The 15,102-nt window shown below is 53.6% G+C and overlaps 1 protein-coding gene across 2 annotated transcripts; it reads left to right on the plus strand.

Annotated features, from left to right (window-relative positions):
• The first annotated feature begins 7,874 nt into the window (after positions 1 to 7,874).
• Positions 7,875 to 14,837, plus strand: TMEM9 (transmembrane protein 9). 2 transcript variants are annotated; one of them, XM_032710459.1, is made up of 6 exons: positions 7,875 to 7,927; positions 10,230 to 10,331; positions 10,749 to 10,840; positions 11,262 to 11,370; positions 12,184 to 12,315; positions 13,674 to 14,837. In XM_032710459.1, the coding sequence occupies exons 2-6, from the start codon at positions 10,236 to 10,238 to the stop codon at positions 13,821 to 13,823; spliced, it is 579 nt and encodes a 192-aa protein (XP_032566350.1). In that variant the 5' UTR covers positions 7,875 to 7,927; positions 10,230 to 10,235; the 3' UTR covers positions 13,824 to 14,837. The 2 variants fall into 2 exon arrangements, with proteins under 2 accessions (XP_032566350.1, XP_032566351.1); XM_032710460.1 differs by lacking the exon at positions 7,875 to 7,927 and adding an exon at positions 8,015 to 8,139.
• Positions 14,838 to 15,102: the final 265 nt, after the last annotated feature.

Below are 15,102 nucleotides of genomic sequence, written 5' to 3' on the forward strand. Positions count from 1 at the left end.
TCTCTGGAGGCATCCCAAACCCACCTGGATGCATTCCTGTGTCACCTGCTCCAGGTGACCCTGCCTTGGCAAGGGGGTTGCACTGGATGATCTCCAGAGGTGCCTTCCAACCATAACAGTTCTGGAATTCTGTGATTATGGAATGGCTCTTTGTTTAGCACGGAATAACCCGTATCCAGTCAGGGCCTACTTGCTGGAGAAGCTGTTAATTGCCTCCTGTGGTCTTCTGTCAGCAACATTATCCCCTCCTGCCCTGCTGAGACTGGGATGAGGGATTGTCCTGCTCTGTGGCTGTAGTGGGATATGGAGAAGGGGAGGGTGAAACATAATCTGAGAAATAATATCTACGGCAGCAAGCGATGCTAATCAAAAAATCGTGAGGGAAGCAGGATTCCAAGGAGAGAGAAATGCTGGGGGAGGAAAAGCACGGACATCTCTTGACGAAGGTCCAGGATCAGTTTGAAAGGGCCCAAGAAATTCTATTTTAACGTCTATTTTTAATACAAGCCCCGTGTGTGAGGAGAGCACCGCCCGCCGCACCGCGATCTCGTTACCGCCCAAATTAGCAACAAAAAGATTAATTTAGACAGGATGGAATAATTTTGAACAAAAGTGTCACTGCCTTCTGAGGAGCAAGGCTGACCTGAAAAGATCACGTACAGGGAAACCCCACACCACAGGCAATCCCTCCTGGAGAGGAGTCCCCCAGCTGGAAACACAACAGTTTGGGCTCGTTGTAGCACAGCTGGGGTGGCACCACTGATGTCAGATGACTGTAATATGTCTCTTTAATTGATCATAAATACATGTATTTCACTACAGCTGACAATAAAATCTGTGGAGACAGCCCTCAGAAGCTTCCCACTTGCCTGTCCTTTGTTTTCCTGGCTTACATTTTAATTCCTCCAAGTCAAACAGAAATAAAGGCTTGTGCTCATTCTCTGTCCCTTTTCCAAGAGCTGCAAACCTCCCTGACAAACCCCCAGCCCTCTCCAGAGCTGGGCCACTCAGAAGATGAAGAGCTCTTGTAGCTGGAGTCTCCATGGTTCTCCTCCTTGAGGTCAGCCCTGCAGGGAGAGGCAAAGCTCCTCTCACACTGCTGGATATCCAGGCATGGCCCCTCTGGGGCCTCCAAATTAAAGGCTGATGGCAGAGCTGAGAAGGCACAACAACATTTGGGTTGCACTGAGGCAACTTGCCCAATTCTTAACATTTTTGTGTTCTCTTCTTTGCCAGAGAAACTGAGCTTTTACTGGCACGGAAAATCACCTCCTCCAAACACAACTGAGTCATCTCCAAGTTGCTATCAACATTTCTGCAGAGCATCCTGCTCCAAAGGAGCCAAATCCAGGTGGGATCCTATAACCACAGCCCCCTCCCAGTCCCACCAGCCCTTTGACACAAAGAAATTCATCCTGCCCGGGGGTCTCCCCAGAAATCCCTCCATCCTTTCCAAAACAGAGCAGCTGCTTAGCACTGGCTCAGCACAGCAGGTCAGAAGATGATGAATTCTGTATCCACTTGGGAATTTTTAGGGAAACGCAAGCCCAGCTGTGCAAGCTGGAAGAGGGTGGAGACATGGTCCAACGCTGCACTGAACAACCCTTCTAAACCATGGGGGCTTGGCTACAAACTGCCCCCAAGGCAGTGACCTCTGGTAGGAGAGACTTCCTTGATCTCACATGGAGAATTCTCCCCCACTGTTCCTGCTGCTGGGAAGCAGTGAATGAGTTCCTTGTTTTACTTTGAGTGCAGGGCTTCTGCTTTACTTATTAAACTGATTTATCTCAACACACAAGTTATCTCACTTTTACTGTTCTGATTCTCCCCCCATCCCACTGCAGGGGAGGGAGAGAGGGAGGGAGTGAGTGTGGGGTTGAGCTGCCAGCTGGGGTTAAATCAGGACACTCACTTGGAAGCAGGAGGGATCCCTGACCACCAGCCCAGCTCAACAACTCTGAGCTGACCAGGCTGAAGGAGCAGATCCCAGTGTGAGCTGGGCTGGGATCACTGCAGCCCTCCTGCATGACCATAGAAGGTAAAACCGAGCCCCGGCAGGCCTGAGGCCAACAATACACTTAAGGCATAAATGTTCTGGTGTTTCATGCAACTCCATCAAAAATCTCAGAAAAGCTTATTTTTGGCTGAATCAGGTGTCAGTGAAAGGAGTGCCAACTGCAGTGCTCTTCTGCCAAGGCAGGAGGGGACAGACTGCCAGGGACGCCCACGGGGTGCAGAGGGGAGGAGTTGCCAGAGGCTCACTCTCACAAACAGGATCCACCACAACCAGCCTGATTTTATCCCTTCCCCTCTTCCCCCACACCCCACATTTATGGGAAGACAGCAGGAAGGGTGTCACTGGTGCTTCACAGACGTCTACACACCCGAAAGGGCTCTGTCTCTACTGTAGGCAATGCCCTACACCACTGTCTTGGAAGGTGAAAAGCATTTTGGGGCTGGTTCTGTGAAGTCTCCATCTGCCCCAGCTCTGTCACAGCGTGTTCCCTGCCCATTCCAGTGGAGTAACCTCCATCCCAGGAGGCTGCTGCTCCAGCTCCATGTAGTTCAGCAGGGTTGCACCACCACAACAGGCTCCAGGACAGAGCATCGGCTCTTGAAAAAATACCTCTGGCACCACGGAATTCCCTTTTCCCTCTAATGAGGCCTCTGTTTACTTGGAAAAGCACGGAGAGCTCAGACAGAGGGCAGCAGTGTGGGCCCATGGCCAGAGCAGTGCCCTGGGCTGCAGCCACTGTCTCCTCTGGTCTCAACCCTGCAGGGGCTTGGCTGAGCTCGGACAAGGCCTCTCTCCTCAGCCGTCCTGTTTCACAGAATCCCAGAACCAGCCGGGTTGGAGAAGATCTCTGAGATCATGGAGTCCAACCTTTGACCAAACACCACCGTGTCAACTAGACCAGAGCACTGAGAGCCACGTCCATCTTAAACACCTCCAGGGACAGTGACTCCACCACCTCCCTAGGCAGCCTGTTCCAACATCTAATCACCCTTCCTGTGAATAAATTCTTCCCAATGTCCAACCTAAACTTCCTGCGGCACATAATTTGGGATTATTTAGACCAGCAATGGTCTCCAGTTTAGGAGCAGAAGCAGCCTATGAAATGGTTAAACACAACTAAGGTGGAGAAGTACAAGTGGAGTCCTTCGGGGCATCAGCCATGTCTGTGTTGTTTTCCCCTCACCACCCCCAGACACCCCAGGTCTCCTCACCATCACAACTCCACTGCTGCCCAGCTGTGAGCCACAAACCCAACACCAAATTCCATGGTCCAGATCTACCCTCTCATGGCTGGTACATTAATGGTTGCTCTGTTCCCATCCCAGGAGAGGTCACGGTTGACAGAGGGTCCTTCACAACACCAGCCTGTCTGTGCATGACCCAAGGACATACACTGACGCTGTGACACACACAGTGACACCGGATCTCCCAGGTTATCAGAGTCCAGTGTACTGGGAGAGCCACATCTCCTGTCAACTCCCACGCACACACCAGCTGCTCCTGCCTGTGACTGACAGGGTTTGTTGTGCTCACAAATCTCCATGAGGTCTCTGCATGGCTTTTTAAGACTGTCAGGTCTTTCATGTTGGGAGGAGCCCTCAAGAACTCACCCTCACAAGCAGGTCTTGTGATCCTCACAAGCTCTTCAGCCACCCTCACAGCACTGCTGAGGACCATTCGACTGAGGAAACTGAGGCACAACACCAGAAACCACTTCCTTGGAGTTGTAAGGGAGCTGACAGCAAAAAGAGGAGGAGAATTGCTGTTACTTGGTCTAACCAACCACCCTGCACAAGGAAGAGCCCTGTAGGTTGGCCCAACGCCCAAGCACCTTTGAATCTTCTCTTGTCTGTTTACAGTTCTCAAATCATTTCATTTTGCTCTTAATACAAAAACCAGATCATCTTGTTGCAGGTGAAGAATGAAATGTCTCCTCCCTGAATTATAGGATGCTTTTATAACGGCGGGATGTATTTCTAGAACATTTACAAGTCAATCTGTGAGCTCACAATTCCAAATAAATTGCCCTTGAGACACGTGGCAGGTGATGTGAGCCCAGCGCTGTGCCGGAAGGAGGTTTGCAGTGCTGCAACCCACACCCATGTCCACAGGGAACAAGGACAAGCTGTTCCTGTGTGTCCTCAGCCTTGTTAACAAAAATGCCACCTGTCCTTCAGGCACTGACACCACGAGTGCCAGCGAGGCCTCATTCCGTGGGTAAGGGGACAGGGACAGCTCAGGGCATTAACAGCGACACCTGACGTCCTTCCCCTCTTTTGCATGTTTCTGTTTCTTTGTTTCCTGTGCTGATCTCTGATTCCCTTTCCCTCCATGCCACAGGAATTGTGTTTGGCCTCTATTCCCACTGGCCCACGGGAGGCTCCTCTGAGGCACCTCCCACCTGCCTGCTGCCAACAAAGGCAGGAATGGGGAACCAACAGCCCCATGGTGCCACTGCTGACCTTGAGGTCTCCAAGGCAGGATGAAGCCTCCTGCCAGAGCACTGTGTTAGTCCCACATCCCTGCAGGTCAGCGGCTGAAGTTAACCCAAGTTACTGGGAATTCAGTAAGGGTTCAGGACCCACTACTGGAGAGGTTTTTTAAGGGACCTGTATTAGACACACTGAGAAATTCAGGAAACATGAAACACTTGGGAATGAGCACAAAGTTGAGCAACAGGTATGGAGAAATAAAGCAGCAAATCCTGCTCCCTCCAGGCAAACTCTCTTTTGCCACTGCTGCTGGGCTTTAAAAACAGTGACAGGGATGACTTCCAGGAGATAACTGAGCCTGCTGCATCCTAGTTATCTGGGACAGGCAAAAAGGCTTCTGGGCAGGGGGAAAGCCAGCAAGGAAGGGACCAGGAAATGGTCTCCTGGAGGAGTGTGTGAGATCTCCCTCCCATCACTACGCAGGAAATGCACATGCAGCTCCCCAAGGAATTGGAAACCAGTCTCTTGGAAAAGGGACTTGAACTGAAATGCAACTTTCAAGCTCATCTTGTGCTGGCCGGCTCTGTTTTTAAGGCACTTACCTAAAAAACCTGATCCCTGCACGTGGTCTCTCAGCTGCCTGGGCCATTCCTTTGCCTCCTCCAAGGGCATTTTCCAGTGTCTTGTCACCAGTTCAGCTGCTTCCTCCAGGTGTCAATCCAGCCTCCTCCAGCCCCCCAAGCAGCAGTGGGATGTACAGAAGAACAGATTGCTGTGACAACAGGCAAGTCAGAGGAGATAAAAATACCTCCTCACCAGTCTGGTGAAAGTCAGTAACAGAAAATCCCTGTGGTCATGTGGCTTTTAAACCTGCACAAACTCAGACCTGTCCCAGCACTGACTGTGCCTGGCCAGGCCCAGGCCTCTGCTCTGCAGGGACATCTCTGAGTTAGCACCAAAGAGCTTCTTCCGCTCGGCAACACTGGAGTAGGAGGAAGGAATTAGAGGTCCTTTGTGCATCTAATACCCAGGATTATTCTCACGGAATATTTCCTTGGATCAGTCCAGCTGACTTAGGCCACAGTCCCATACAGGCTCCAGTGAGTGGGGAGGGAATGCAGCCATGGCAGGGCTAGGATTTTACACATTACAGCAATGGGGTGAGAAAACTATTTACACCATTATTTACAAGAGCATGCAGTAACAGGACAAGGGGAATGGTTTCCCACTGCCAGAGGGCAGGGTTAGATGCGATATTGGGGAGGAATTCTTTGCTATGAGGGTGAGGAGGCCCTGGCACAGGTTGCCCAGAGAAGCTGTGGATGGATCCCTGGAAGTGTCCAAGACCAGGCTGGACAGGGCTTGGAGCAACCTGGGCTAGTGGAAGGTGTCTCTGTTCCTGGCAGGGGTGGAATGGGATGAGCTTTAAGGTCCCTTTCAATCCAAACCATTCTGGGATTCTATGAAAACACTTTTACATTGGCAATTCCCATACTGGGTGCATGGAGCAGTTTTAAAGCCTGGCAATCTCCACAGCAAGTACATTCTACAAACCCTAAAATGAGCAGTCTCAATTATTTACTCATTTATAAAGTTAAAACTATCAGACAGACAGACCCATCTCTCAGACAGAATTCCCCTCTGACTGCCATGTATTTTTGGCTGAAGGTATCTCTCCAACTCTCTAACAGGAGGGGGGAGCTGGGGGAGGTCGGCCTCTCTTCCCAGGGAACAAGGGACAGGCGGAGAGGAAACAGCCTCAAGCTGCAACAGGGGAGGTTCAGGTTGGACATCAGGGGGAATTTCTTCCTGGAAAGGGTTGTTAAACTTCTGAAGGGGCTGCCCAGGAAGGTGGTGGAGTCACCGCCCCTGGAGGTGTCCAAGGAATGACTGGACATGGCACTCAGTGCTCTGGGCTGTTTGACAAGGTGGTGACTGGTCACAGGTTGGACTCGATGAAATTGGAGGTCTTTCCAACCTAATTGGAAAATTGATTCTCTTTCTAGAGGTTAAACCAGAAGTTTGGGTCCCTTTTTCTATCAGTGGGGGGTTTTGCCTGAAAAAGAATTAGATCCTGACTTTATCTGGCATCACAGACCAGCTAAATCTGCACCAGGTAAACGAGTAAAATGCCAGAGAATCACCTCGACCCCTCCAGCTGCAGAGCAGAGCCTTCCAGAGAGCTGCCACTGGAACAGGTTCAAGGGTATTTGCACACCTGAAAGGTGCAGACACAGAAAATGGGGTAAAACTGAGATAATTCTAGAGCCAGATCTCTCAGGAATGTTCTCTTTGGGCAAACGCAAGACCCCGTGACCTTGGAAAGGCCCAGCATTTCTTTTGGAACAAGGACAGGACAAAATGAGTCACTGGTCTCTAATACAAGAGCTTGATGGCAGGACTGCAGCCTTTGAGCCTGGAGGATCACCAATATCATCTATAAGCGTAGATCAGCCAAAAACATAACCAAGGGCACCACTGCAGCCCGGGATCTCCCCTCTGATGGGCACAGCAGCACCACTGGTGTGAGGGGAGAGCAGCGGCTGAGGGGGAACAGAGTGTGAGGGGAGAATGGGGTGAGGGGGAACGGGGCTGTGAGGAGAGAGCTCGAGCATGTGAGGGAAAATGGGGCTGCAAGGGGAAATGGGGCTGTGACTGGAAATGGGGCTGCAAGGGGAAATGGGGCTGTGAGGGGAAAATGGGGCTGTGAGAGCAGGGTGTGAGGGGAGAGGACGAGGCTGTGAGGGGGGAACGGAGCTGAAAGGGGAGAACGGGATGTGGTGGGGAATGGGGCTGTGAAGGGGGAATGGAGCTGTGATGGGAGAGCCCGAGCATGTGAGGGAAAATGGGGCTGCGAGGGGAAATGGGGCTGTGACTGGAAAGGGGGCTGTGAGGTGAGAGCGGGTGTGAGGGGAGAGCCCGAAGCTGTGAGAGGGGAACGGGGCTGTGAGAGGGAAACAGGGGTGTGAGGGGGAAATAGGGGTGGGAGGGGGAAATAGGGGTGTGAGGGGAGAGCAGTGGCTGAGGGGAGAGCAGGGCTGTGAGAGGGAACGTGGTGTGAGGAGAGAGCCCGACGCTGTGAAGGAAAATGGGGCTTTGAGGGCAGAGCGGGGCTGTCCCGCGGCTCAATCCCAGGACGGGGCGGCCCAGTCCCACGACGGGAGCCCAGCGGGAGCTGCCCGCGCCACGTCCGCAGAACACCGCCCGACCACGGCAATGCCGCCCGGGCAACCCCCTGAGCGAGACCATCCCGCACCCTCCCGCTCCCCCGTCCCCTCAGCTCTGCGGGGCGCGAAGGAGACGCACACCCTCCCTCAGCACCCGGCCCGGTCCTCTGCCTTCCTATTGGCCAAGGGTACTGCCTGTCACTGATCGTCACGCGCGGCAGCCAACGGGCTCTCAGGGAGCGGAGGGGGGGCGGGGCTCTCAGGGCGGGGCCGGGGGCTGTGGCGGCGGCGCGGGCCCGTGTGAGGGGCAGGTAGGGTGGGGGGGCCGCGGGGCCGCGCTCGGGCGGGCTGAGGGGGCACCGGCCCCTCACGGCCCCGCTCCGCTTCACCCCCCCGGGGCTGCGGGGCAGCTCGGTCAGGGGGGGCGGCCTGGATCACCGCAGGCATCCCGGGAGGCCGGGCTGTGGGAGCCCCTGGAGGGCTGAGCATCCGCGGGCCTTCGACGGGAACTGAGGGGACCCCGGTCGGTGTCGGGGGTGGTTCGAGCACAGATGGTGCAAAAGGGGGTCGGATCCATCGCAGTCTTAGAAGGGCTCCGGGTGATTTTCACAGAATCATCCCAGAGTGGTTCGGGTTGGGAGGGACCCTAAAGCTCATTCAGTGCCACCCCCTGCCCTGGGCAGGGACACCTTCCACTGACCAAGTTGCTCCAAGCCCCGTCCAACCTGGCCCTGGACACTCCCAGGGATGGGGATGTTCAGGGTGAGGAGGTTACTGGGAGAAGGAGCACGGGGTGGGTGTGTGCGAGCATCTTTCTAGGGGTTCATTCCTGGGGGCTGCTATGCTCAGTTACGGCCCCAGGACCTTCACCTTCACCTTAACCACCCATCTTCTTTTGGGCAGATCCTTTTGGACAGACGGCTGCTGTGGGCTGGGTTGATCGTCTGGAACACAGTAGCTCTAAGGCACGTGTGCACGTGCCCCTTTGCTGTCAGAGTCAGAAAGAACCACAGATAAATTATCCTTTGTGTGGCTGCGGGTGTTTTACATGGTGGGTGGACTCTGTCCAGGTGCCATTCTGAGTTTTTATTTAGGGTAGAACAGATCACGTGTTTTCCCCTGCTTTTGTTAAAATGGCATTTATGAGTTAACCAGATGTTCTGAATTCAATTGAGAGGCTAAAACTCAATTCCAGGCACCCGCCCCACTGTTGAGTTAAAAATTCAAACCAAAGTGCAAACCCACAATGGGGGACGTGCAGCTCAGCTCAGTCCTGTTCCCCAGATTTGTGATGAGGACCTGAAACCCTGACGTGCAGGGGAGTCTGCCAGGAAAGGACCACTGTGTGAGGAGATTGTTGAAACTTTGGTGCAAAGGGTTAATAAATCCTGGGCTGAGGAGATAGGACTGGAATGCATTTTGGTGGGTTTTGGCAGGCCAGCTTGTTAGAAGTGGCTGGTGTTTTGTTTAGATAAAGAAGAAAGGAACTTGGTGTTGGTATTCCATTATGTGAGTTTATAGTGTTGTTAAAGATAAAGCAAAGAATATTGCAGTGATGTAAATCCCAATGGAATCAACATCAGGTGATGGAGTAGAAGTACCTGGAGTGAGCTGTGGGATTAACATGGAGCTGATTACTGAAGGTGTAAATTCCCTTCCCTGAGTAAAGCTCTGCTGAAGTGGCTTTTCTGAGCTGTCCCAAGGTCCCCAAGACCTGCTCCTCCTTTTCTGCCCCTGAGGTTGAACACCAGCCTGAGCAAGGCCAGCTTGGCCTTGTGCAGAGAAATTAATATTCTTATGGACTTGTACAAACACACATCTCTGGAACAGCTTTATCCTTGCACATGGGGGGCTGGAATGAGATGATCCTTAAGGACCCTTCCAACCCAAACGATTCTGGGTTCTGTGATTAATGAATTTATCAAGCTGCCAGCTTGGAATAATTGTAAAATCGGGATTTTACTGAACAGGTATCTTGGGCTAAAGGAGGTTTAAGAATCAGTTTGGAATACTTAGGAATATTCCACTCCTTTCCCATGGCTTGTGGCTCATGACAGGCAAATACACTGGTTCCTTCAGCAGCCTTTGAGTATCAGAAGATGAGTGATTTAACTTTTATGACACAAAAGTTTATTTAACTTTATGACAGCAGTGAGGCCCCAGTGTGCTGCAAGGTCACTCTTGCTCTGTGGTTTTCCTGGTTCTGTATCTTTGGGTCACTCTTGCTCTGTGGTTTTCGTGGTTCTGTATTTTTTACTGAGCACAACTGTCAGCAGCAAAATACCTGTTGCAGGGCTCCACAGCAGTAAGAGAGGAACAGGAGGTTTTGTGCAAGTCAAATTGTGAGGAAATCAGGGATGTTTTTGCAAGGCTGGGGTAGTTTGGATGTGTGTTTGTAGGGGGTGTGGAAGCTCTTCAGATAGGAGTGTTTTTGGGGATCTGTGTAAAGTGCTCCCAGGAGTTTCTGGCTGGCATCAGCTGTGATTCAGGGATAAAATCCCCCTTCCTGGGCAACACTGAGGCGAGTGGGCCAAAAAAAGAGCTCTGACTCCCTCGTTGTGGCTGCGTTCAGATGAGATCCTCCATCCTGGATGTGAGTTTTTGTTCCCTCAGGCTCCCATGATGTTTGCCCAGTGCTCCCGGAATTCCGTGAGCCCCGTGGTGCTGCTGGTGCTGCTGGGCTGCCTCCTGTGCCCCCCAGCACAGGCCAGCAAGGTGGGTGACAGCGTTGGGCACCGCGGGAGGGGCACAGCAGAGCCAGAATGGCAGAGGAGCAGCTGGGGATGTTTGCAAAGATAAGGAATGGATTTGTGGTGTGTTTACTGTGTAGGGCTGGGACTGTGTGTGACAGTGGCCCCTGCCCTGCCTTCTGCTGGGCTTTGGAGTTTGCATTTTAAAATGTGTTCGAAAAGCACCTGGCTGGAGGTGCTGGAAGTGGCCGAGGTGCTCTGGGACATGTTAAACCTGGGAAGGTGCTGATGTCAAAGTGCAGGAAGAAGGGAAGTGGGGGGAACTGTTCTCTGGGGTGGAGTGTTCTCTGTCCCAGAGGATGTTCAACCTGTCCCCAGCCCGGGGTGGTGAGGGTGGCAGAACTGGGGGTTCCCTCCCTCACTGGCTCCTCTGCCCCTGCAGAGCTCCGAGGACATTCGCTGCAAGTGCATCTGCCCCCCGTACCGGAACATCAGCGGGCACATCTACAACAAGAATGTGTCCCAGAAGGACTGGTGAGTTGGGCTGGAAGCCTGAGGGCTCAGTCCATGAGAGCCACCGACGCTCCCGAGTTGGCAGCTGGTGCCAGCCCTGCCTGTGTGTTTGCAGAGGGAGCTGTGGTAGGTGATGTGCAACCCATGCCAGGGGCGGTTTTTAAACAGAAATTGAGGAATCTGGGATGATTTCTTAACCCACGGCTCTTGGCACGTGTCAAGAGCCTCCAGTCCCCCTCCCCTGGACTGGATCCCTGCAAAAGGCACTTGGACAGTCTGTCCCAGGACTAGCTGAGCTGTGAGGGGAGCTCCTAAAACCGCATCGGCGTTATCAGCCTGCAGGGAAAGCTGGGACACACAAAAGTGTCACCCCAATGTCCTTCCACAGAGCACTGGTTTCACCTTCACCTTGTCCTGCTGCTGACCTTTGTTTGTGCTGCAGCAACTGCCTGCACGTGGTGGAGCCCATGCCAGTGCCCGGGAACGATGTGGAGGCCTATTGCCTGCTCTGCGAGTGCAAGTACGAGGAGCGCAGCACCACCACCATCAAGGTAAGGGCAGCTCTGCCCCGGGCCTGGCTCCTTCTCCTGGCCAGGCCATGCCAGCCCAGGCACTGCTGCACTCTGGGCTCCTGCAGAAGAGCCCAGAAAGAGAAAATCCAACTGTCACAGTGGGTACACTGTGGCAGTGCCAGGAGCTCACTCTCTACAACTCCCTGGAAGGAGGCTGGAGCCAGGTGGGCACTGGGCTCTGCTCCCAGACAGCCAGTGACAGGACGAGAGGACATAGTCTTAAGCTGCACCGGGGAGGTTTAGGTTGGACCTTAGGAAGAAATTCTTCACAGAAAGGGTGATTACATATTGGAAGGGGCTGCCCAGGGAGGCAGTGGAGTCACTGTCCTTGGAGGTGTCCAGGGAATGACTGGACGTGGCACTTGGTGCTCTGGGCTGGGTGACAAGGTGGGGATCGGTCACAGGTTGGACTCGATGATCTCAGAGGTCTTTTCTCACCTGACTGATAATGTGATTTCTGTGTCTGAGTCAGGAATGCTCTTGGCTGTGAGGAGCTGCAAGAAGAGTTTTCTTGCTGGGGATGTGTGACAGTGCCAAGCACCTCTGAGCAGGAAGCCATCTCTTGGTGTCCTCTCACGTGCAGCACGTGGCCTGAGCTGGCACAGTGAGGAGGGTCAGCACAGCCTGTGCAGTGACAGCACATCGTCAGCCCCTGGCAAGGGCAGGAGACCTTGTGAGCAAAACGAGAATGAGAGAAGAGATCAAACACCAGAGGCAGCTGCAAAGGACCTTGTGACCTCTGTGGTGCTTCTTCCCCATGGTGCTGATCCTTTCCCACGTGCTCCTCTCCAGGTGATCATCATCATCTACCTGTCGGTGGTGGGGGCCCTGCTGCTGTACATGGCCTTCCTGGTGCTCGTGGACCCCCTGATCCGCAAGCCCGACCCCTACACCCACCCCCTGCACAACGAGGAGGAGAGCGAGGTGAGGCTGCGGGGGCACCGGGGGGGCTCTGCTCGTGGGGCAGACAGGGTGACAGAATGGTGGGTGACAGGGAAACAGTGACCTCCTGTCTCCTCTGAGCCAGGGAGGGACCAGCACTGCTGCTTTGGGGGCACCCACACAGGGGAACACTTCGATCAGATCTGTGCAAGTCCTGCGGAAGCACAGGGAGTAATCAAAGTTCTAACCTTAAAAGGTCTCAAAGTTCTACCCCTAACCCTGACCCTGTCCTCTGTGGCAGGGGGTGACGTTGTCCCAAGTGGCCTGAATTTGGTCTGTGTCCAGATGGAACCAAAACTCAAACGGATCCTATTTGTGCAGTGTCCCAGGTGGAGTCACTTGGTGCTGAGCTTCCAGGGAAGGATGGGCTTAAGTATTTGCTGGAACATCTTACAGACACTCAAAGAGCAGCCTCGAGGGGCTGTTTGACTCTGCTCTGGGGCTGGGCCCTGTTGTAGCCAGGCTGTTGGTCCTTGTGTTTCTCCCCAGAGCAGAATTTCATTCAAATCCCATCTTTCTGGGGGACACTGGCATACAAAGCTTGGTCAGAAAGATCAGGACCTAGCAGCAAAGAGAGAGTCTCTCTGTCTCTCACACACATACACACATTTTGGGGGAGGACAAATTTCTTGCTGCATGAAATTCCTGCAATTTTAGCACTGGATCAGACTGTCCTGTTTGTATTTTAAGTATAAACTATTTGGCTCAATTCTTTCATACTGTGATATAAGTGAGGAGTAGCTGCTCCAGTATGCCCAGTCCCTCCATTACCACCCTCTGCTGAAAAAGGAGGTCCTGCAGGAGGAGGTGAACTGTATCCTAGAATTGTGGGTTCGCTCCCTGCACCACAGCAATGATCCAGAGTTAGATCCGGGTGCACTCTGTAAATGCCTGGTGTTAAGCGAGGTTTATCTTAGTCCAGCGTGCTGGATTCATCCAGGTGCACTCTGTAAATGCCTGGTGTTAGGTGAGGTTTATCTTAGTGCTAGGTGCTGGGACAGGCCGTGGTGCTCGTGTGCCACAACAGATGCCCATCCACAGCAGCAGTCTCTGACTGTGTTTCAGGGGGTGGTTCACTGTGGCTCCTTGCAGACTCCAAGCAGTGGGTTTCCAGCAGAGCTTTAGACTTGGTGCAGTTCCTGTCCTGGGGGCTTTTATTTGGGTGGTCCCCACAAGAGAGGATTTGGGGGGCTGGTGTTGAGGAGCTCTGGAAAGGTGGTTCTTCCTCAGGACAACTCAAGCCTTGAGTTGCTCCTTCAGTTGTGGTTTCTCCCGGAGTCAGTTGTGGTTTCTCCCGGGCTGGGCACTCCCAGATTCCCCACTGCTCCCTTCCCTTGCAGGACACTCGCTCCTTGGCCGCAGTGCCCACCCCGGCCGGAGCCAGAGCCAACACGGTGCTGGAGCGCGTGGAGGGGGCCCAGCAGCGCTGGAAGAGGCAGGTGCAGGAGCAGAGGAAGACGGTGTTTGACCGGCACAAGATGCTGAGTTAGATCCCTGTGGGCCCTCGGCAGCGCTTCCCAGGACACGGGGCAGCTCCTGGAGCAGCCGCACAGGGATCACTGTCAGGACACCGCAGTGTTGGACCGAAAGCTCGAACCCTTCCCTGATTCACCGTCTCCATCAGCCCCAAATGCCTCCCCTGGTTCTGCCCCCTGCCCTTCCCCTCTCAGAGCCCAGAGGCTCCTTCCCCTGCCCGGCTGATCCTGGGGCTGTGTGTGGAAGCCCTGGACTCCTGGGGCTCCATCAGCCCACCCCAGATCAGATAGGGACCTCAGCACGGAGCGCTGGGAGCTGGCTGAGTCTTCCATGGATAAAAACAGTGGGGTAATTTTGATGTGGGATAAATTGTGTGATGCTGCTCCAGGATGAAGCAGCCACTTCCTCCTCCTCTTCCTCCGGCGTGCACTGATGTTAACTGGGCATTGTGGTGCACGTGTGCAGCACTGGGAGGAAGAGGAGGGGGTTCCTGCCAGCTGCTGCTTCCACTTATCCTGGTGTACATGGAGAGATTCCACACCCCAGTGAAGTCTGTCCAGGTTTACACCAGCACAGCCGAGGCTGCAGCTTGTTTCTGTGCAGGTGAACATCACCAACCCAATTAGTACCTGCACCAGGAAGAGTCCAGCAGGTAAAACCAGCTGATTTACATTTATATCTTTTCATTCTTTAGCAGTGGGTAAAAACCTCCTGGGGAGAAACCTTTCTGTTTGTACCCGTGCTGGTGACCCTTGGTGCTCTCTCAGTGAGGGCAGAGCATTTGTGTCCAAGAGAACCAGGGCAAAGGCTCTCCTGGAGCACTGGAAACACTTGTCTGGGCCTTGGGGCCCTGGGGAGGGGACACTTGTGCTACTCAAAGCACTCTGAGAGCTCTGGCCGGACTTGGGCTTGTGTGCAGGAAACCAGAGTGATTCTGTGATGTGCACACTGAGAACATTTGGAACGTCAGGAGGTGCTGGAGTTCATCGTGTAGCATCTCTCTATTAAATGCAGACAAAGATCCACTACCTGGGTGGCTTTTTTTCGGGGAAAAAGTCCCCTCATGCCAGGTCTGGGGCTCTCCAATGCCTTCCAGTGCCCGGCAGGTGAGTTGATGCCACTCAAGCCAGAGCTGTGGTTATGGCACTCGGGTGTTTGGGCACTGCAGGTGTGTCCCTGGGTTGGAAAAGACCCTCTGAGATCATCCAGTCGAGTCTGGGACCATGATTATGACCCTGCCAGACAAACCCAAACAGAAGCTTCTGGGGGCCTGTGTGTTCCCCAGTTCCCCTC

The sequence above is a fragment of the Chiroxiphia lanceolata genome, chromosome 25 (assembly GCF_009829145.1).
Source record: "Chiroxiphia lanceolata isolate bChiLan1 chromosome 25, bChiLan1.pri, whole genome shotgun sequence".
In the NCBI taxonomy this organism is placed as follows: domain Eukaryota; kingdom Metazoa; phylum Chordata; class Aves; order Passeriformes; family Pipridae; genus Chiroxiphia; species Chiroxiphia lanceolata.

Coding starts and splice junctions, on each gene's coding strand:
- TMEM9 (XM_032710459.1), top strand. CDS start 10,236: ATGATGTTTGCCCAGTGCTCCCGGAATTCCGTGAGCCCCGTGGTGCTG. Junction 10,332..10,748: donor CCCCAGCACAGGCCAGCAAG/GTGGGTGACAGC, acceptor CTGCCCCTGCAG/AGCTCCGAGGACATTCGCTG. Junction 10,841..11,261: donor AATGTGTCCCAGAAGGACTG/GTGAGTTGGGCT, acceptor TTTGTGCTGCAG/CAACTGCCTGCACGTGGTGG.